Source organism: Megalops cyprinoides, chromosome 8, assembly GCF_013368585.1.
Source record: "Megalops cyprinoides isolate fMegCyp1 chromosome 8, fMegCyp1.pri, whole genome shotgun sequence".
Taxonomy (NCBI): Eukaryota; Metazoa; Chordata; class Actinopteri; order Elopiformes; family Megalopidae; genus Megalops; species Megalops cyprinoides.
The window spans coordinates 33,657,776-33,678,331 of record NC_050590.1 but is presented as its reverse complement, the minus strand read 5'-3'; the positions used below and the strand labels follow the sequence as shown (position 1 = coordinate 33,678,331).

Here is a 20,556-nt window from a genome sequence, read left to right as displayed (position 1 = left end):
TGTGTGTCTATATGTGCATCTGTGTGTAAGTCCATGCATATTTATGTCTGTGTGTGAGTGCATATGAGTGTACATGTGTCTGTGTGTTAATGTCTCTGTTTGAGCACATGTGAATGCATGTGTGTTTCTGTGTGTAAGTCTCTGCCATGCCTGTGGGGCTCCTGCATTATGCTACTTCCCGGCCACCACAGACAGCTGGTCCCGGATACGCCCCAACCCGTCCAGCATGGTGTCCAGAGTCTCTCGGCTCAGCTCTACCGTCACTGAGGAGATGGAGTCCCCACCCCCTAGGGCCAGGGGGTCCTGCACCTGCAGTGCACAAGGTATGGGAGGTCAGAGGTCACATGTAGAGTGTCAGGCACTATCGCATGACAACAAGAGAGGGCAGGGAGGCATCCCGGATGGGGCATACCTTCATGTTCACCAGGCAGGTGGGCACAGCCATGCGGCTCATGGAGTCCGAGGCCGTCTTAATGTCCACCCTCCAGTCCATCTCCACCAGCTGGGGTAGTGAGACTACAGGGACACACAATGTGCACACACACACACACACACAGACATGTCAGCGTGACACTATCGCACTAATACCTCCACACTTGCTCAGACAAGCTAGTGCATTGTTGCCTGACTGGTCACATACACAGATTATCACAGACAGCAGTAGGGAGATCTTACCTTGATTGGTTAGAGCTTCACTTCTCCATGTTGGGCTAAGGAAATACAAGATGGTTTCAATATATGCAAGAGGACTGAGGCTGAAAGATTTGTAAAAGTGGTCATTTTGTGCTTTTAAGCTATTTTAAAACAACATCTTTCCACATGTATGCAGATAGTGTGGGATACAAGCACTGCCTGCTTACATAGCATAAATCTTTACTTGAGTCTGACTGGAGCTGAGTAAAGTGAGGATTTCTGAGTGCTGCGAATAGGATGGCACCTGTGAGCAGAGCATAGTAGTCAGCAGGACTTTACCAGAATGCATCCAAGAGCTATACTGTGGTATTACACAGGAGTTCAGCTGTGGGCAATAATGTACCCAGTTGAAGCTTGGCTGTATTGTACATGAGTGAAGCTGTGAGTATTGTAAGTATTGTATCTAAGTGAGGCTATGTGCAGTACTGTGCAGCTGTGGACGGGGTTGTGCAGTCATGGGCAGAATTGTACCTTTGCTCCAGCAAGATCTTGGTGATGAGGTTTTTGAGGCTGGGGTGAAAGGAGTGTGGGAAGAGGGCAAGGATCTGCTCTGGAGCACTCAGACTGTAGAACAGCACATGATGAGAGAGTGTGTGCAGAGCCCTGAGCAGCTGGGTGAGAGACAGAGGAAGAGGAAGCAAGGGCATGTTTACCACAGCAATGATGCTTATTAAACCTACACACAGAACCTCAAAGTATAATTAGCCTGAGGTAATGCAGCTGGAGGAACTTGCCTTCCCAGCATGCTCACCTGCTGGGCTTCACTGACAGACACACACAGGATTCCTGCCGCATTCTCTGATAGCTGCAGTGATTCAGGAGCTCCAGATGGGAAACTGTCCTGACAGAGCTGCCGCACTGCATCCTTGGATGGAGCCTGCCAGAACAGGGGCATAGGGTAGAACAGGGGTCAGAACAGCAGTTTGCAGTTTCAGACCACTTTTTACAGGGCCAGCTACATCAGCAAAAGTATTAGTTTAAATCTCATGTTCAGAATATATAATCTCTGCAGGATTAGAAACATATTTTCCCCTTATAATATACAGTATAGATAAGGTCTCGTCCGCTCAACTCGAGATTTTAAAGCCGTTGCAATTGGCCACTCTTGTCAACTCTGTAGACCTACTTCACAAACTGGCGTGTATCCAGAATGCCTTTAAAATAGATGGAATCTGCACTCGATGCATCAAAAAATGTAAGCATACGACTAGAAATTGCACTCGACAAAGAACACATCCCTCGGCCACCCTCAGCGGGGTGGTATTAGCCAGCTATCGAACAACCCTAATATACTTTTGTAGCAAATTTTCCGAGCTACTTTCCTCCTTGCTCCAAAGGCAGTCATTTTACCGAGTTTGATTTAAACTCGTCCATTAATTTTCTCAGATTCCTAAAAGTGTTCAGCTTGTGTGAAGAAGGTAACTGAACTTAATTTAGATATATCTAACGATTCTAATGATGTAGCAGCGTAACTAGCTAACTCGCCACATAACACACATTTTAACATACATAAAACATATGATCCAATTAACCAATATACAGTTGTTTCAAGTATGTGCATTGCAAATCAATTCATTTGGAAACAATTAAACAGAAATGAGGTAGCTACCTTTAAAAGCAGTTGTAAAGAAGCAAAATGCTCCTCCGCTATCGTAGCCATTTTGGCTCATGTGACACGAAGCGTCAATGTCATGTGACATGATCAGAGCTTTCTAGGAAATGTGGTCCAACCAACTTGGACATTTTTACTGAGATTTCTGAAAATGTATCCGCTTTGGAGCATACATAACGAGTGAAATCGCTTTTAGAGGCACAGATGTCGAGCATGTACACACACAATGCTTTTTCCACTGCAGAAATATAATTTTACTCCAATCACAGTAAACGTAATGTATCTTTAGTGGTTTGGAGGCTTCATGTCAAAAGCACTTTCAACTCTAATGCCACTGCTCACACAGAGAATTAATAGAACTGCGTATTAATAGAGTATTAATTAATAGAGTATTAATAGAACTATGCTGTAGTTGTAGTTAGAGAAGTGGTGGTGTTTCTGAATGTGGTAAGTTATGGCAGGTGAAGTAGTGATGATGCTGCAAAACCAAACCATGTTCTTATTCAAGTCTGTGTCATGGAATGTGTGTACTGATAGGAAGTATTGCAGAAAAGACATCGCAGGGTAATATATATATATATATATATAGTGTGTGTGTGTGTATTGTTGTGTGTGCATTCCAGGCAATATCAATCAAACTGCAGTTGGGTGGTTTTGATTAAGTAAAAATAACACAACAAAATACAGTAAGTATTGTAAGTTTATGTAAGTATATTTAAGTTTTGTAACTTACAAAATTAAACTTTATTGAAGATTTTTTTTAATTTAAAGTTTGTTTTTTGCAATTAAGCAGATAACTCCAACAGTCATTTTTTGGAAAAAGCAGATAACGCCACATTTCATGTTTCATGTTTCAAGTAGGTAAAGTGCTCAAAATTGCAACAAAAACAGCCAATGAATGTCCTGTTTTTAAAGAGCTAACACAGTGGTGGCCAGACAAGCTCATTGCAGAACTGACTCATTGAGCCTAAAGTCTGAAACAGTTTTTGTTTACAATCAATTATTTGGGAACTGCGCTAACCTGGAAAAACAACAGTATTCCATAGTGCAACTATGTGGAATAAAACACTCGGTTTATCTTGGTCAACTCCTCGGTAGACAGTGCAGACGCCTGACAAACTTTTCTGAGTTGTGTTTGCAAGCGATGGAGGGAACTATTCCCTGACTGCTGTAACACGTTTTTATCGCTATGTTACGTGAATAAGTTTCAGCTTTCCTCTCGTTTTTACGCCCCGAAGGAGATAACATCACGGACTCTTCAGTTTCGTCAAAATTATCCATCTTTGAAGATGACTTTGAGCCAAAGTTACACCGAAAGTCCCTTTCAAACAGCACATCTCCGACTGAACAGAGACGCAGCCATGTTGCGTCACCTGACCTGAATACTCCACGCCGATTCGCTGAATTTATCGGGTTTCGTTGAAGAACAGCACTGGCGTTTGACGGTTTCGGCTGTAAAACGTGAGCTTGTAATTCCTTGACAACGGGCAATAACGGCTTTTGTGACAAAACGTATTTAGGGTTCAGAATGTGCTGTGTTTTAAGAATAGCTCATGACAGTCAGTTCGCTTTTTTAAAGGATGGCGTTTATCGGTTTTTGCAAATGAACTCTTGAGATTTTTAGGTAATTATTTCTTTTAATCCATATATCCTCCACCCAGCATGTCACTCAACTCTGTGAAAGGAGAGGTATTGCATGTTTCATGGAGAACTCAAGTTCTTCCTCCCATTTGTGACCTGTTACCTGTGTATAGGTACCAGCTTGTTGGTGCGAATATAAATCATGCCCGTCTCAGGGCCACGTGGTCACATGATCACTCTGTTGTTACTATCTATCCCATCCCTACCTGTCTAACGATCAGCCACACGTTTACACACTTAGGCATTGTCACACAAATGTTTGACTACAGTTTATGAAACCAAGCTTGCTATTCAAGAGATCAGTAACACCATGTTTAATTTCATCATTTATTATTATTCATTTGTAAGCATATATAATCGTGTGATTGTTGACAACATTGTGGCTGCCATAAAACTGCAGTCATTTCTGGTTGTCTATATTGACATGTCTGTTGCAGGTATGAACTTTGGGTTGGCATTCAGAGAACCCAAAACAGGAACAAATCCACATATAGCAAAAGGTAATTTAGTTCTGCATCCAGTCTAGAACAGTACCACGCTAGTGTGGTGATTTGCATTTTGAGGAACAAACAGCATCTCTGATACAGTCACAATGTAGAGTCAGCACCTGTAAATGAGTGTTAGTCTTTAATCTTATTTTAATGAGTGTGGTGCACTGATTCAGTGTTACTAATTCTACACCAACTTGTGATGGGTGCCTCATCCATTGCATAGGCTTACGTATAAAACCATCCTTCTGTTTCATTGTTCTTGTTGTCGATTAAGAGAGGGTGCCCAAGATGGCTGCCTCATGTGTTTGTGCATGGAGAGGTGGATTTAGAATCCAATAAATATCTCTTTTTGGAGTTGCCATCTGCTTGATATCGTTGGAGTATCGTGTAAATGATCCAGTTTGGAACAGTTTTTTGACTGAATTGCTGATAAATTTCCTATCTTTTGTGAAGTAACGGCAGAAATGGTACCTGTCTTAAAGTACTCTGTTGGAATTTCTCAAGAGGCTCAAATCATCTGCTTCTCCAGAAGGCCCCCAGTTGAGAAAGATCCTAAGCAAAGAAGGGGGGTACAGATATTAACATGGAAAACAGCATGTAGCGGGAGTAAGAATACTTTGCGCAAGATTAACACTGTAGTTAGCAGAAGATTTGACCTCATTAGACCCCAATTTTTCAAGGTCAAGGTAGTGAACAATAGATCATCTAACTATGCTTTGTTACCAACTTTCTTGATGTCGAACCCCAGATTTCTTGTAAACAAGATTGATGAGTTCCAGGCTATCATGATAAAAAACCATGTAGATGTGGCTGCTATTTCAGAAACTTGGTTTACTCCCCACATGCCTGAAGAATTACTGGGTATTGACGGCTACACCTTGTTTTCCAATTGCCGAAACACTTGACGTGGTGGAGGTGCACTGTACACTAGAGAAGAATTCCATCACATCCCCTAACCTGTATCCGTGTTCCTGACCATCGAGAATGTTTGTGAGTGAAAGTGAGACCCCTGAGACTCTTGCGCCATACATCTGCTATTGCTGTGTGTGTGGTGTATTTACCATCTCAGTCACCACATCAGGATGAACTCATTGAACATCTAATAGCCTCATCTGACCTGCTTCGTACTAAGTACTGAGACATTGGACTTGTAATTCATGGAGATTTTAATCACCTCACAGTCCATGACATCTGCTTAGGTAACAAACTCTGCCAGGTGGTTCAGAATAACACCAGAGAGGAAGCCATCCTTGACATGATTATCACTAACATGAAATCATTGTACTTGGAGCCTGAGATTCTCCCTCCTGTTAGCTCAAGTGACCACAATTGTGTCCTCTGGAGCCCTAAAGCACAATGAAGACCTCCCCAGTGCACTAAACGGGTAGTATGCCCTAGGGAGCCTGGCTTGAGTTTTTTTGGCAGGTGGATTACCACTCATTCATGGCAGGAGGTGAATGAAGCAACCAGCACCAGTGAAAAAGCCAACGCTTTCTACAATACCATTCTGCCTAAAATTGATAGACATTTTCCTATGAAGACAGTGAAAATCTATCTTTCGGGCAAACCATGAATCACCCCTAAGATCAAACACTTGATTCACCAGAGACAATAAGCCTTCAAGACTGGAAAATCATGTGCCCTGGCAATGTTCTACAGAAATAAGGTCCAAAAGGAGATGTATGCGGCAAAAAAACAATTGGTTGACCAATTCAACATCCCTGGAATCAATCCCTATTACTTTGTGACAATTGCTAATGCAGTCAAAGTTTGTCAAAGTGTCCCAGTTGCTTCTGCCTCTCGAACGTTCATCTTTACCTCCTTTCCTGCCATGCCCCCCACTGCCCACTATCCCAGTGTGGGATGTGTATAGCAGACTGCCCTCCATCAGTTGCCACAAATCCCCTGGCCCAGACACGATTCCGCCAAGAATATTGAAGGAGTTTGCATGCGAGATTAGCATTCCTCTCTGTGATATTATCAACAGTTCATTTGATGAAGGGATCATCCCTAGACAATGTAAAGAGGCTACTGTTGTCCCCATACCAAAATCTTCCCCACCAAACATTGATGCACTGAGGCCTATTTCATTAACAGCTCTCTAAACTATCTCTCATCTCAGCTCTCTAAACTATGCGAACAGTTTGCTGCGCGTTGGATCTTGAATGACGTATTACACTAAATCTAGATCCCATGCAGTTTGGCAGCCGACAGAATCGTTCTACAACACACTACAACACAGTTTGATGGTCTCTGTGTACAAGGCCTGTGATGTTCCGGGCTCAGTGTGCACACTAATTACAACTGATTTTGCCAAGGCCTTTGATGCTATAGATCACACAACGGCAGTACAGTGCCACCTTGACCTTGGAGTGATGCTGGGTCTGATCCTATGGATCTGCAGCTTCATGACCGACCGCCGTCAGAAAGTGCGTTACCAGGGACATCTCTCTGAGTGGGAATACCCAACGTGTGGACTTGCACAGGGAACCGTACTAGGGGCTATAGTCTTCCTAGCACTGATTAACAGTGCCCTCCAGGACAGAATAGACCACTGGTAATATGTGGATGACATGACTCTAACCCAGATGTGGATGCTCCAAAAACCCTGTACTCTCCAACAGACCCTGAATGGTCTTAATATCTGGGTAGAGGAGCATATGAAATATGATGAAACTCAACCCAAAGAAATGTAAAGTTTTACATATCACCCACATGAGGCATCCACCCGCTCTGCCGACTCTCTCCATTGACCAGAACATCTTGGAAGTCTTTTTGCTCTGTGTCACCTGAAGAAAGTTTGTGTTCAAGACCCAGAACTGGTTTCCATTTACACAGGCTACGTGCGCCCGGTGCTGGAGTATGCAGCCCCTGTCTGGCACAGGTCCTTGATTATAGACCAGGCTAAAAGGCTGGAAAGCATGCAGAAACAGGCCTGTGAAACCATACTTCGCCAGAAGTCCTCAGGGTACCCAGAGGCTCTCTACACCCTCGGACTGTACACTCTATCAGAGACGCACTCAACTGTGTCTTAGTGTTTCTAGAAAGCTGCTAAAGTTCAACTTCAGTGACTGGCTACTCCCCCTCAGGGAGGAGCTCACAGGTCATCGGACAAGGAACTCAAACTGGCCATCCCAAGATGTTGAACTGACAGATACAGGAGATCACCAATCCCCTATAGACTCCTAAATGACAGCGGATTTTAGATTTGAAATATGAGATATTAGATTTCAGTTTAGATAATAAACTGAACGCTTTAAATTTTTAGTGTACTTAGTATGGATGTTTTATTGTAACAGCAAAATAATTCAGTGTTTTTAATGACAATTGTCTTTATGAACCTGCAATAATGCTGAAAGGTCAATAAACTAAATTGTTTTTCTGAATGGCTGTGAATGAGCAAACAGAGGAAAAATATGCAGCGATGTTGACTTCGCACTACGAAAGACTCAACACGAAAGACAGCTCAACACATTTTTGTTCTCTGTAAGGACACTACTCATAGCACATTTCACTTTTGGTTCCGTGCTCCGAAGACGCACCGATGCTTTTAAGCAATTTTTTTCTTCAGTCTTATTCAGTCTCCGCTTGAACACATTAACCACGGCTCAAAAAACTGCTGCAGCTTTTATTTGCAGAAATAGATCATTCTAACTTAGCTGTGAATTGTCTCAGACTTGTGTCGAATGTCGCACAGTACACGACCGGTGTGGTGATGAAGCAAGTTAGAATCTTGAAGCTGTTTTTTTTTTCCACCGAGTGTAGAACATAATGCAGAGAGACTGACTGATTGATTAATTCTCTAACTGCCGATGAAGGTGCGGTGGAGATGGGCGAGACTTGTTAGGGAGAAAGGGAAGAACCTTTATGTGGTGTTAATAAACGTCAGGCCAGTAAATAGGGTCTTCACAATTTCACTGGGGTTTTTAGGTCAAATGTGTGTTTACGTTGGACAAAATACATGGGTTTAGAGAAAGCTAGCTCCCCACACAAATATACTTCTAATCGTTTTCCCTACAGCGAACGCGGCTATTCGGAGCATCACCTAGACTTGAATGTGTAAAACTCCACGAATGATAGATTACGCCTATATTTTATTAGATACCCGTTAGGCTACTGTGTCTAGCCTGTGTTTTAATCAATGGTAATAAATTAAAGAAAATGAATTTCAATACTTCAAGTCTGGTCATATTGTCGTGGCCAGAACAAATCTTTCTAGATTTTATAAACAATATAAATTTTAAAATAGATTAATAAAACAGGTGATAGGCAAGAACAGAAACCAGCAATACGACCCAAAATATATTAATGCAACAAATATACTCATTTGTTATGCTAAATTAAAATAATACACCCCTTTACCCGCGCTGCTGAGCTGAAGCGAGCGCTCATGAATATTTAAAGTGGGCTTTCCGTCCGTGCGAATCTTCCTCTGGGGAGTGCAGAGGGCGACGGGGTGCTATAGTTCTCGATCTACTGAAACGCCGACCTCCATCAACAAATGCAGTAAAGGAAGAAAAAAACAATACCGTAGCTGTAACAGTTTAACAACTCTGTGCATACGCATCGCTTACTTTGGACATGCTTCGACTACATTTTTCTTGCGGCTTGAGTAATGCAATGCTAACTTGGCCAACTTCCTTGGTAAGTAGTTAGCGAAGTCGATGTGCATGGAGCGGTAACTGATTTTGAACATGCGTCTGTTAAATAATCGAAGTGGTGTTCTGACTCTTTTTCGCCTGAAAGTGCAACCGAGATGCCTGATGGTTCTGTGACAATTGATAGAGGAATGTTGTGATAGTAGCGTGCTGCACGAGGCTCTTGTCAATTTAGAGCCGTACAGGTAAAATCAAATGTATCCTCTTTCGCATTCATCTTAGGTCGCTTTTAAGTGAAGACCTTAAAGAAGTTAACGAAAGCAAAGCAGTTTGAAGAAGGCGTGGACGTGGGGTAAGTTTTTTTTCCCCCCCAATTCTCGGGAATCCAGTGCATAATGAATTGAGTAATGTTTACTAGTCAACAACACATAAAATCTGTAGCCTCCGGTTTCCAGATCCTCAGTGTATTTTTAGATTTAATTCATGGGATATTGCTAGAGCTGCGGAGTTCACCTCGAAGATGCAATTGTGTGTATAGCTACGACAGACTTCTTTGACGTAATTATGAGACGTTTGATGGAGTTTTTTTGGAAGTGCAAGACATAACGTTTAGATGGGTAATAAACACAGTAAATACAGATGCATTTTACAAGGTAATGTGCATGGATACACTAAGCTCTGTCACCTGTGTAATAGGAAACACGCCTTTACTTCCAACGTAAACATTTTTGCGCTCTTGTATTACAATGAAATAAATCTAGTAGTAGTTTCAAAGTAGTGAGCCCATGATGGGAAAAGTTAAAGATAAGGCGGCGATGTATGAAGTAATACTGGCCCAGACCTATTAAACCACTGTAGGAAGTACGGACTGTCCTAAATGAAGTACTCACAAAAACAACGAAAACAAAAGATGTCAAGTTTACGAAGTTAATCTCTGACCGACTAGATAATTATAATGCATAATGTAATGTGTGTTTTAAAGAGTTTAGGAGTTGCTAAAAAACTGTGGGCAACACTGGAGTAAAGTCTGTAAGCTGATAATTATTGTAGACCGTATGGCTATTTATGGAATGGCACTTATAACAAGTTTTGGTGGAGGCACGATAGTTCCACCACAGTACGCACGGGGAGTTGTCTATGGTTTTGGCACTATCATATGGATGCGTTCTGTCTGCTTCAAAATATGGTTTCGAGGGTTGCTAGGCGCAGTAAGTAATTATAACAATTCACAATAAACAACTTCCATTGCAAGCGAAATGGCGTGCTTAGATTATTTAGCTCTCAGAACAAATTTTAGATTAGTATGATATTTTTACTTCATGTGGTGCGTTTGTTTTGTCCAAATTATTGTGAATTTGTTGATAGGAAATATTTTCACTGGGAACTATGACAGGTGTGCAGTTCCCCTCTCCGCTGCAAGAAAACTGCACATGGCCTGTGTGTGCTGTGCAGACTGTAGGTACTCAATCCCTTCCCATGACGTCGTTATTTCTGTGGTCAACAACAGCAAAGCAATGCAAGTACAGTACCACTGCATCTGTAATTGCATTATCTCAGGCTTTGAGTAGTTTCCCATGATAGTGCTGTGGTTGTCCTTTAAAAGGATTAATGGCCCATGGCTTACAAACCATGATGGTCCTTCCATAGTGGGAGGTACATGCTACCTATTTACTTAATCCTTGGCTAGACTCCTGCATGAAATGTGCAATAACTGATTAGTGCTTGGGGCAGTTGTATGACATAAAAAGGGGCATTTTTGGTCAGATTTTTTCTGACCAAAAATGGTCAGAAAAAATCTATCTCTCTATGGTTTGTTTTACTAATCACAGACCTCTGAAGCTCCTGTTGAGGTCAATTCTTACAACTAGTGATGGGAATAACAGCTCTTTGAAGGGAGCCAGATCTTTCCGAGAAGCGTTCAAAAGAACGGCTCATTGTTCTTTTTTCATATTTTTAGGGGGCGGGGGTTACTAGGTTTATCTGCAAAATAATATCATATAATGATACTCATATTGCCAGACCTAATGTCATTGTGTATTTGTGCTTTACAACATAACTGCCACGAAACAATCAGGGGAAAAAAAAAATTCTCTCTGTCTCTCAGCAGAGATCAAACCAGCAACCGTTTGGTTATGACTCCTGCTCCTTAACTACTATGCTACACTGAATGAATGTAGGGCAGGCAGTGAAATTTGGGAGCAACGATAAAATGAACGGCTCTCAGGTACAACTCGGATCCCTTCGTTTGTACCAAAGAGCCGTTCAAAAGACTTGGATCGGTCGCAAACGTAACATCACTACTTACAACCACTGCCTAAGTTGTGAAATGGACTGCTTTGCACATATTCTTTTACCTGCCCCTTCTTTCATGACCAGTAACCTGAGTTCTTGCAGTGTGTGAGACCCATTTTTTGTATTTAGTTTTTTGATGTACAAGAAGCATGTGCACAGTTAATTTGTACACATGGACTGTTGACCGTGTCAAATTGTATTTATCCTTGTTATTGTGTTAGGAAAAGTAGTTGTATAAATCATGTGTGTAAAATGATGTAAATTGTTGTATACACAGTTATATCAGTGAGAGTAGGCCTTGCCTTATCCCTGCAGGAGAGCAGAAATGGGTCTCTCTGTGGTAGTGATTCTGTTTCAGAGCATGTCGTTGAGGTGCCCGTGACTGGTGCGCACAAGCACGGCTTTGTTTATTTTCATTTTCCCAGCCAAATGGAGAAGGGATCGCTAAATACTTATTTAGCGTCGCCAGGCAACCCACTTTGGGGCAGACAAAGGGACCGGATCACAGAGGGAGAGGGAGAGAGGGTGTATGTCTGTGTTTTGTTAAGCTATTCTGTCTTATGCTGTGCCTTGCCTTTGAACTTTAACGCATACAGTGACAGTCACAGGCATGCACATACACAGCACTGAAGGTGTTAGATGATGCACCACATCTTGGGAGCTCATCTCTTTGGTGAAACTTTTGTGAAGGGATTGAGGGGGGTGGGGTGGCTGAGTTGAGGATGCCAAGTATTAAGTAACTGACACCCAGATGATCGTATTGGATGCATGTGGGATTTAGCAGGGAAGGGGAGAGTGGGGTGTTGGCAGGGTAGGAAGGGCTGGTGACGCTGAGTCAGGACTCTGAAGAGGAAGATTCACAGGTGCAAGGGAGCTGTGTGTGTGTGTGTGTGTTTGTGTGCACTCATCTGCATGCTGTATGTGGTGTCATTTAACATTTGGTGGCATTTGCCTCACCTCAGCCTCCCCTCCATACCTGGAAAGCGTTCCTCAGCTGCAGATGAGTGGAGTCACAAAGACCTAAATACTGTGATCACCCGCCACCCACGTTGCCCTGGCCATCTTTCTGTCTTGTCACAATTTCCAACAAGCACACCCAGAGCTATTTTCGAATTGCCCTCATGAGGCCCACTTGATGGTGGGGGACATGGTTTATCAGTAACCAGCTGGGCGCCGGTCGCAGAGTTCTCAGGCCTTTGTGACTCCATGACGTCACTGCCCGCAGGTGACCAAACCAGGGCTTAGCTGTTCTACTAATGTTTCGAGCAGTAAACAGGTCTGAGGTTTTGCGCGTTGCAAGCATTGAGCTCTTGGAGGGGGGCCCACAGGAAGTTGACACGACTGTTCTGCCTCTCTTGCCGCACCACTTTCAGAATGACACACGGGTGCTTTCGGAATGAGCCTGTTCTCGGCATGCCTTTCCTGTTGACACACATCATGTGCTTTCACACTTCTGCTGAGAGGTTGTCGTGTGTGTCTACAAGGGGAGCCAGGGCACATGGGGATCCGCGGTTTGTATATTATGATTTGATTCGTGATTTTATCTAGGGCAGCGGGTGCAGCTTACATTTTAAGCATTTGTACAATTGATGCAATTCAGTGTGAATTGCAGTGCTGGCACCCCGCATGGGAGTGCAACCTGTAACCTCTAGGGAAAATTGCGCACCAATCAGTTGGAAGGTTGGTGAGACGCTGGCTTGGGGCACCAGTCGGCTAGTGGTGGGATGGATTCACTCATCTCATCTTTTTTTTTCTCTCTCTCTCTCTCTCTCTCTCTCTCTCTCTCTGCTGCATAGCTGTTGCTCCTGTCTCACCACACCAAAGATCAGCTGGAAGCCCCAGACCTGCCATAACCTGCCAGGTCCCTGTCAGAACCCCATCCCCAGCAGAATTGGTGGTGGTGCATGATGGGCTCATTCCGGCGCCCGAGGCCCCGTTTCATGAGCTCCCCAGTGCTGACGGACCTCCCTCGTTTCCATGCCAGTGCCCCAGCCCTGCAGCTGTCCAATGCCAGCGTCTGGAACAGGTGGGGCAGCCCATCTCTCTGTGTACCCCATCCCCCCTGTCGCTCCCCCCCCATTCTCTCCGAGGCATTTGCAGGTGTGGGTGTTGTACTCCCACAAATGTGAAGAATGTGGCTGGGTCCCCCATGCTGTATATCTGTTTTTCTTTCTTTTTGTCAGATTGAATGAGAATGCAGATGAAAAGCAAAGGAAAGTAAAATGCATTGTTTGGTTTTTCATTTTTATATAAATTTCTTACTCTGTACTTTCGCCCTGGCAACTGTTCTGTAACATCAGTCACCCATTCAATACAAAAAAGCAGATGAAATGGCCTCATTCAAACAGAGGTGTGATCAAGTTCACAGCTTTCCAGTTTGCTTGTTTGAATTGCTTTTTGTTGTACAGGCATGCATTGGGCTCCAGCTGTCCTCATTTGCATATCCTGCTACTTTGTACTGCTTTTTTAAGGTACATGCATGTGTATCAATTAATCACTCCTTTGGCGTGGGTACAGAGGTGTTGGCAACCCCCACCATCTACTTCTTTTGCATGTAATTTGTTTATACACACTCATTTGACTCCTTGTACAAGTGTGTGTGTAATGTAGATGGGTTTTCAAGTGGGTTTTGAACTGCTGCTCTTGCTGTCTGCATGGAATACCAAAAAGTTTTAATTGGCTCACCAGGAAGGCCAGTGGAATGGAAATCTCCATTCTGTTCTGAGTGTGGAGAGAGCTGAGTCACAGGGTGGCATCCATCTGGCCTTGTCTGTGTGCTCCCTGGACGGGAAAGAGTGATGAGTTACTTGCATTGAACCAACTGTTTTTGTAAACCGCGGAGGGAAAGACGGAAATGGCAGTCCCCGCTGTTCGTTTCCGGGATGGAAATGTGTCAGACGCTGTCCCCCTTTCTCCCACCCTTTCCCAGGGAGGGGAAGCAGGCCTGTGAGCAGGATGTTTTGGGGAAGTAGAGGGGGCAGAAGGAATGGCTAGGTTACCAGGGCTGAAGAGGAACCCGGGGGGTGTTGTTTCCGGGTGCCAGAGGAAGAGGTGCAGGAAGGGATAACCCTTTGTCTTTGGAGAGCAGAGGATTTTGTTCTACATTTTTGGGGAAGGGGGTTGTGGACCTTTGCCGGCGTTCCCCCGAGTGACAGACTTGAGTGGAGTGGATCTGCAGACCACTCACTCCAGTGCTCTCTGCCTTTTTTGATCCGATTATGGATTTCCTGGTGTGCATACAAAGGCCCTATGCAAAACCTTGACCAGAGGCTTATCAGACCCATGATCTGCATCTTGTTGTGTGCTGCACCAGTCCAGCATGCTGGTCACCTCTGCCCACGCCCACGCTTCAGCACCAGGTTTGAAATAATGTGATTTAAATCTATAAATGTAACCACCTTCTGGATGGAAAAACAACCCTAAGGAGAAAATGAGAAGCATCTGACAGCAGGGGATTTTTAAAGTGGAACCATGAGGATGAGGTCTTGTGAATCTGGTACTTCCCTTTGGCCTGGGTGTAGACACTTTTTGTGTATGTCTCTATTGCCTCAGGCTTGGAGACCTTATGATTCTGAATGACATCACTCTGTGTTTGAGCAGTGTGTATTGTAGCGGTTGGAACACTGCACTTTGGAATTGAGGGTATGAATCCTAGGTGGCATTCTGCCATTGTACCCATTGTGCTCTTGAGCAAGGTACCTCAGAAGAACCAAGCTGTATTAATGAGTTACAGCACAGACAAGAAGTGCAACAGTTTGTTCTATTGTAACTCGCCCTGGGATAAGCATGTCTGCTGACTGCAGAAATAAATGTAATTGAATGTCACATCGCTCTCTTTCAGTGTCCAGTCTGCTGTGATCAAGGTTTTCCAGGGTGGAGGGCTGCAGACTAACGAGCTTTACTCCCTGAATGAGAGTATCAGGTAAAATTGTCCTCCCAGTGTGTCTTTTCCCGTGCTGTGCCCTGATATGTCCTCTCCTCTTCCTCATCCTTCCTCTTCATGCTGTCTGACTCCTTTGCCTGTTTCTCTGTTCCCACAGGTGGCTCCTCAAGACAGAACTAGGCTCTTTCATCACCGAGTATTTCCAGGTACATTTGATTCCACCTGTTGCCTTTGGCTTGTTGCTGGAAGAGAGTGCAAGGTGGCAAGGAGCAGTGAAACACCATTCTGTGGAGAGCACCATTATAGTGTTATCTCAAATGTGACTTTTTTAAATGAAATATTATCTTGCAGAATCAGCTCCTGAACAAAGGCCTACTGTACATTACAGAGAAAATTCAGCTGTACGAGGGTAAGTCATACACTGCAAGCCTGCCTGCATCTGAGAAGAGTGCTTCAGGAAACCATAATGTGTTTATAAATGGAATATGACTGTCTCTGCCCAGTCTAATGGCAGCCTTTGTAACATGCCACTTGAAACCATCTGTTTGTGGTCTTCCTAGGTGACAGTCAGCTCCTCATTCTGTCAGAAATGTGGGGCAGATTCTTCACTGAAATTCTGCCTACTCTACAGGCGATATTTTACCCAGTGCAGGTACATGACTGCAGGTCATACTCTATCCAGTGCGTGTTAATGCAACGGGACCCAATACAGGAAGTTGCATGTAAAATTCTGCTCTGTGCATGTAGATGAAGACTTTTACTTTTCTGTCTCTGCCTGAAGTCACATTTTCCTTTCATTGCAGGGTCAGGAGCTGACAGTGAGGCAGATGGCACTGCTGGGGTTCAGAGATCTAGTGCTGCTGAAGCTGCCCCTGGAAGACCTGTTGCCCACTGCCCCGCCCCCACCTCCCCCAGCTATCACGCAGATGTTGCTGGTCCTGCAGGTTAACCCTACTTCCACACCAGTGTCACTTCTTTTATTCCGGGTTAAAAATATCATATTCCATGCTCCACTGATGTCACTAGTGTTGTCCCACACTGCCCCTGCTGTTGCCGTGCGAGTGTCCCTCCTGTGCAGTTTTCTGGTTTGGTTTGATTTCTGTCACACTGTTTGCTGACTCATATTCTTCTTGGGTAGAAATCCGTTGGTACTTCAGCAGGGGCCAACCCAAGTGACTGCAATGTGGACTGCAATAATTGTGGCTGTCATTAAACTAAGGTGTTTGCAGGCGAGCTTTGGATTATGAGCCGTGTTATAGGGTGAAGCATGAAGCTTATCTGCAACCAAAACTGATCTCCCTGTGCCTGCCTGCTTCCCGGGGGGGGGGGGGGGGGTATGAATAGTATGTAACAATTTTTAAAAAAAATCAGTTTCTGGACTGTACACAGTGGACAGAATTTACCTCAGTTGCAGGTGCCAAGCTAATGCTACTCTCTGAGAAACGCTTGAATGCCACTGGATGAGAGCTTGAGACCGGAATTCATGGTGCAACCCTTTTTATTATTCATTCTATGGCCAACACTCTTACACAGAGCACTTTTCAAAACCATTCTACAGGATTAATATAGAGTAGATCATAAGAGCTGCAAGAACAAGGGCTTGGGCACATAACCACTTGTGATAAAACAATGTGCTAAAATACAGTGGCAAGATATAATGCATACATGGTTCTTCAAATCATAATGAGGAAAACTTTTGCTGTTTAACAGAACCATTAGGGTACCAACAGCATTATAACCACACAAGCTGTATAAACTTGCATCACACCAGAACAATGAGACCAGTCATACTTTCATTGTGTGTCTCTGTGTTTGACTTCTGAAAAATGGTGTCTTGTCATGTTGTATCTCACACTTCTTGGTCTGTGTGTACAGGGCATCCATGAGCCCAATGGTCCCAGCCAGGAGTACTGCCAGCTGGAGAAACTGGTGGAGATGGTGGTCTCACCTTACCTGGGAAACTACTTACACTGTAGCCACACTGCGTGCTATATTGGTGAGCACCCCCCCCCCCCCCAAAAAAAAAAAGTAGTAGGCTAGTGTGGATAGTCCTAAAGAACCACCCCATATATTGGTATCCCATTTCCAGAGTTACTTTATATTGTAAATGAACCAATGCCAATGGTATCAGTCAGTGGCAAAATGAATTCATTAAAATATACCTCTATTCCTGTTATATAGTACTCAGTGAAGTGGGGTTTGCCTATTGTGAATCTCAGCCCAGCTGTACAGACTGCATGTCTTGAAACTGAACTTTCCTGGAAAGCAACCAATAAATGGTTCCAATGTATATAATTTTGCAGGTACAGATACATTTTACTTTTGTAACTGTGAACTAGAATGCATAATTTATATTTAAATAATACCCATACTTCCCTCTTGATTGTTCCATGTAAATAATTCAAACCCAAGCAATTCACCTCTGTTACTCCAGTACAAATCTGGATAAATGTGTCTGTTAAGCCAGCCAACTATTGCTAATGCTAAATAAAACAAAAACTGAACAGGATGTGACCAGTTTGCTGACTTTTTCCACTGTCTAGTGTCTGAAGTAGTAAGACTGCATCTGTGTGTGAGCCACTCAGGCAGTCTGTCAATCAGCTTGAGACTCAGTGATTGAGTGAGGGGAAACTAATGTTTTGTAGTCCTGCTTCCTCCAGGGTTAGCCAATAACACCAGGTGCATCTTGGGAGGAAACTGGATATACACTGATGAGCCAAAACATTCTGACTACTCACAGGTGAACCAAATAACGTTGATCATCTCCAAAGGGCACATGTCAAGGTCTGGGTAGATTAGATGGTAAGCGAACAATCAGTTCTCGTAGTCAACGTGTTGGATGCAAGAGAAATGGGCAGGAGTAAAGACCTGAGTGACTTTGACAACGTCCAAATTGATATGGCCAGACGACTGTGTCAGAGCATCTCTGAAACGGCAAGGCTTGTGGGGTGCTCCTGGTCAGCAGTGGTGAGTACCTACTGACAGTGGTCCGAAGAGGGACAAACCACAAACCAGCGACAGGGTGTTGGGGACGCAAGGCTCATTGATCCACGAGGGCAATGAAGGCTATCCTGTCTGGTCCAAACCAACAGTAGGTCTACTGTGGCACAAGTCACAGAAAATTTTAATGACAGTTACGGGAGGAATGTGTCACAACACACAGTGCATCGCACCCTGCTGCGTATGGGGCTGCATAGCCGCAGACTGGTCAGAGTGCCCATGATGACCACTGTCCACCACTGAAAGCGCCTACAATGGGCATGCGAGCGTCGGTCCTTGGAGCAGTGGAAGAAGGTCGCCTAGTCCGATGAGTCCTGTTTTCTTTTAGATCACGTGGATGGCCGTGTGTGTGCACCGTTTACCTGGGGAACTGATGGCACCAGGATGCACTGTGGGAAGACGACAAGCTGGTGGAGGAAGTGTGATGCTCTGGGCAGTGTTCAGCTGGGAAACCCTGGGTCTGGCCATTCATGTGGATGTCAGTTTGACATGTGCCACCTACCCAGGTACACCCCTTCATAGCAATGGTATTCCCTGATGACAGTGGCCTCTTTCAGCAGCTCTTTCTTTCAGCTCTTTCTCCCAGCTCTTTCTCCCACACTGCACACATTGTTCGGGAATGGTTTGAGGAACATGATGAAGTGTTCAAGGTGTTGCCCTGGCCTCCAAATTCTCCAGATTTCAATCTGATTGAGCTTCTGTGGGATGTGCTGGACTGACAAGTCTGATCCACAACAGCTCTGCTGCTAATGTTTTGGTGCCAGATACCACAGGACACCTTCAGGGGTCTTGTAGAGTCCATGCCTCGGCAGGTAGGTGCTGTTTCTGGCGGCAGGTGGTCATAATGTTTTGGCTCATCAGTGTATGTGCAAGGGAAACAAAGGTCACTTTCCCCTGGGGGCTGGAGGTACAGGGGAAAATGCCTCCAGAGCAATTATGAAGCCCTCACTGCTTAAGTTTCCATGGTATGACAAATCCGCCACATCAAAAACAACACAAAGGAGCTTAACTGAATTAAATCTCTCTCCTTCATTGCCAAGGTTGACCATAACGAGCTAATTAATCCTATTCAGAGTAGTTTGGTGAACAGGGGGTAATGTATGGCAGATGGCCATCACCCAACAATGAATGATTTAATCTAAAAACAAGCTTTGTGTACTTCTGTCTCACAGAATGTCGTGCAACACGGCCCAAGACAACTGGAATGCCACACTTTGGTCAGCCTGAGATCCTGGTTACCCAGCATGCCACAGACTCTTGCTCACTGGCACCCCTGGTGGAGCAGGAGGGCGAGGCCTACCTGGAGAAGGTGGGAGGGGTGAGACGGCACACAGTGGCCAATGCCCACTCGGACCTGCAGCTGCTGGCCGTGGCCAGCATGATGCACCCTGGGATGGCGGAAGACTGTGGGGGTGGTGGGAATGGAGGCAGCGGAGGGGGAGGTGGCAGCAGTGGCGGCGTGGGAACCCGGCCCTTCTCCAGTGAGCCATATATCTTGGAGTCCCCAGTTGGTGTGGTAGTGCTCTCTCGGCAGCAGGGCTCCACCGAGCTTAGTTGCGCCCCACCCAGCTAGTAAAGAGGGGAGGTGCGTTATGGACTCATGGAACCTCCGGGAGCAAAAGGTCTTTATTAGTGTGAGGGGCCTTGACAGAGCTATCAGCTGACCTGGCAGCTGTGAACACTCCACTCTGCCTGTTGGCCCCACTGAGAGTGACCTGGTCAAACTCTGACATGGCACCCATAGCCATGCCTGGCTTAAACACGATTTCCAGACTGACTGCCATTTTGTCTTATCAGATGTCTCAATGGGAAGGTATGATTTTTTTTCTTTGAGGATAGAGATAGGACTGTGCATATGCATTCATGCAGGCCGTCAGTCATGGGGACCCCACTGGTGCATGACTGACCCAGTTTCATCTCCTATGGAAGTACCACTGAGGTGTGGAATCTCAATCCAGTAGTGTTTACAAAGAGGAATACGCACAAACCTCTTAAATCCATACAGTGCTGGTCTGTAAACAGAGACTCTACTGTTTCCAGTGGAGTCAGGCCTTTTGGCTTCTACTTAATTCCTCAGTTTTCCTAGTTACTACTAGGAGTCATGACCTCCACGTCACTGGAGTAAGCAATGCCTGCTAGTCTTTAACACAGTATTCAATAGAGAAGACTTTACTGCGTCTTTGCTTTTGGTTTGTTGTAAATTCTGGTTCCAAGCCTGTCCCATGTAGAACCTCCTATCTCTGTCTTTTTAAATGGGCAGGAAAAGTAATTTTGTTTAGTGTTGATGACACTTTTGTTTAGTGTCATGTTTTTTGTTATCTTTCACTAATAAAATAAAGTGAAGTT

The 20,556-nt window shown here is 44.5% G+C and overlaps 2 protein-coding genes across 2 annotated transcripts; one reads left to right on the top strand and one right to left on the bottom strand.

Moving 5' to 3' along the window:
• Positions 1-71: 71 nt before the first annotated feature.
• Positions 72-2,374, bottom strand: commd9 (COMM domain containing 9). The gene is made up of 6 exons (XM_036535040.1): positions 2,303-2,374; positions 1,445-1,570; positions 1,165-1,304; positions 676-710; positions 413-516; positions 72-309 (listed from the first exon to the last, which is right to left on the bottom strand). Exons 1-6 carry the CDS (start codon positions 2,351-2,353, stop codon positions 172-174), a joined length of 594 nt encoding a protein of 197 aa, XP_036390933.1. The 5' UTR covers positions 2,354-2,374; the 3' UTR covers positions 72-171.
• A 6,511-nt stretch (positions 2,375-8,885) lies between these two features.
• Positions 8,886-20,436, top strand: LOC118781987 (proline-rich protein 5-like). The gene is made up of 10 exons (XM_036535172.1): positions 8,886-9,081; positions 9,318-9,387; positions 13,124-13,353; positions 15,169-15,249; positions 15,368-15,416; positions 15,562-15,619; positions 15,771-15,862; positions 16,014-16,154; positions 17,086-17,206; positions 19,383-20,436. Exons 3-10 carry the CDS (start codon positions 13,232-13,234, stop codon positions 19,781-19,783), a joined length of 1,065 nt encoding a protein of 354 aa, XP_036391065.1. The 5' UTR covers positions 8,886-9,081; positions 9,318-9,387; positions 13,124-13,231; the 3' UTR covers positions 19,784-20,436.
• The last annotated feature ends 120 nt before the right edge of the window (positions 20,437-20,556 follow it).

Excerpts from the sequence above, each read along its gene's own strand:
- LOC118781987 (XM_036535172.1), top strand. The coding sequence starts at position 13,232 with ATGATGGGCTCATTCCGGCGCCCGAGGCCCCGTTTCATGAGCTCCCCA. Across the intron at positions 15,620-15,770 it reads GAAAATTCAGCTGTACGAGG|GTGACAGTCAGCTCCTCATT; the intron begins GTAAGTCATACA and ends TGGTCTTCCTAG. Across the intron at positions 15,863-16,013 it reads CGATATTTTACCCAGTGCAG|GGTCAGGAGCTGACAGTGAG; the intron begins GTACATGACTGC and ends CTTTCATTGCAG.
- commd9 (XM_036535040.1), bottom strand. The coding sequence starts at position 2,353 with ATGGCTACGATAGCGGAGGAGCATTTTGCTTCTTTACAACTGCTTTTA. Across the intron at positions 1,571-2,302 it reads CTTTACAACTGCTTTTAAAG|GCTCCATCCAAGGATGCAGT; the intron begins GTAGCTACCTCA and ends CTGTTCTGGCAG. Across the intron at positions 711-1,164 it reads AAGATCTTGCTGGAGCAAAG|CCCAACATGGAGAAGTGAAG; the intron begins GTACAATTCTGC and ends GTATTTCCTTAG.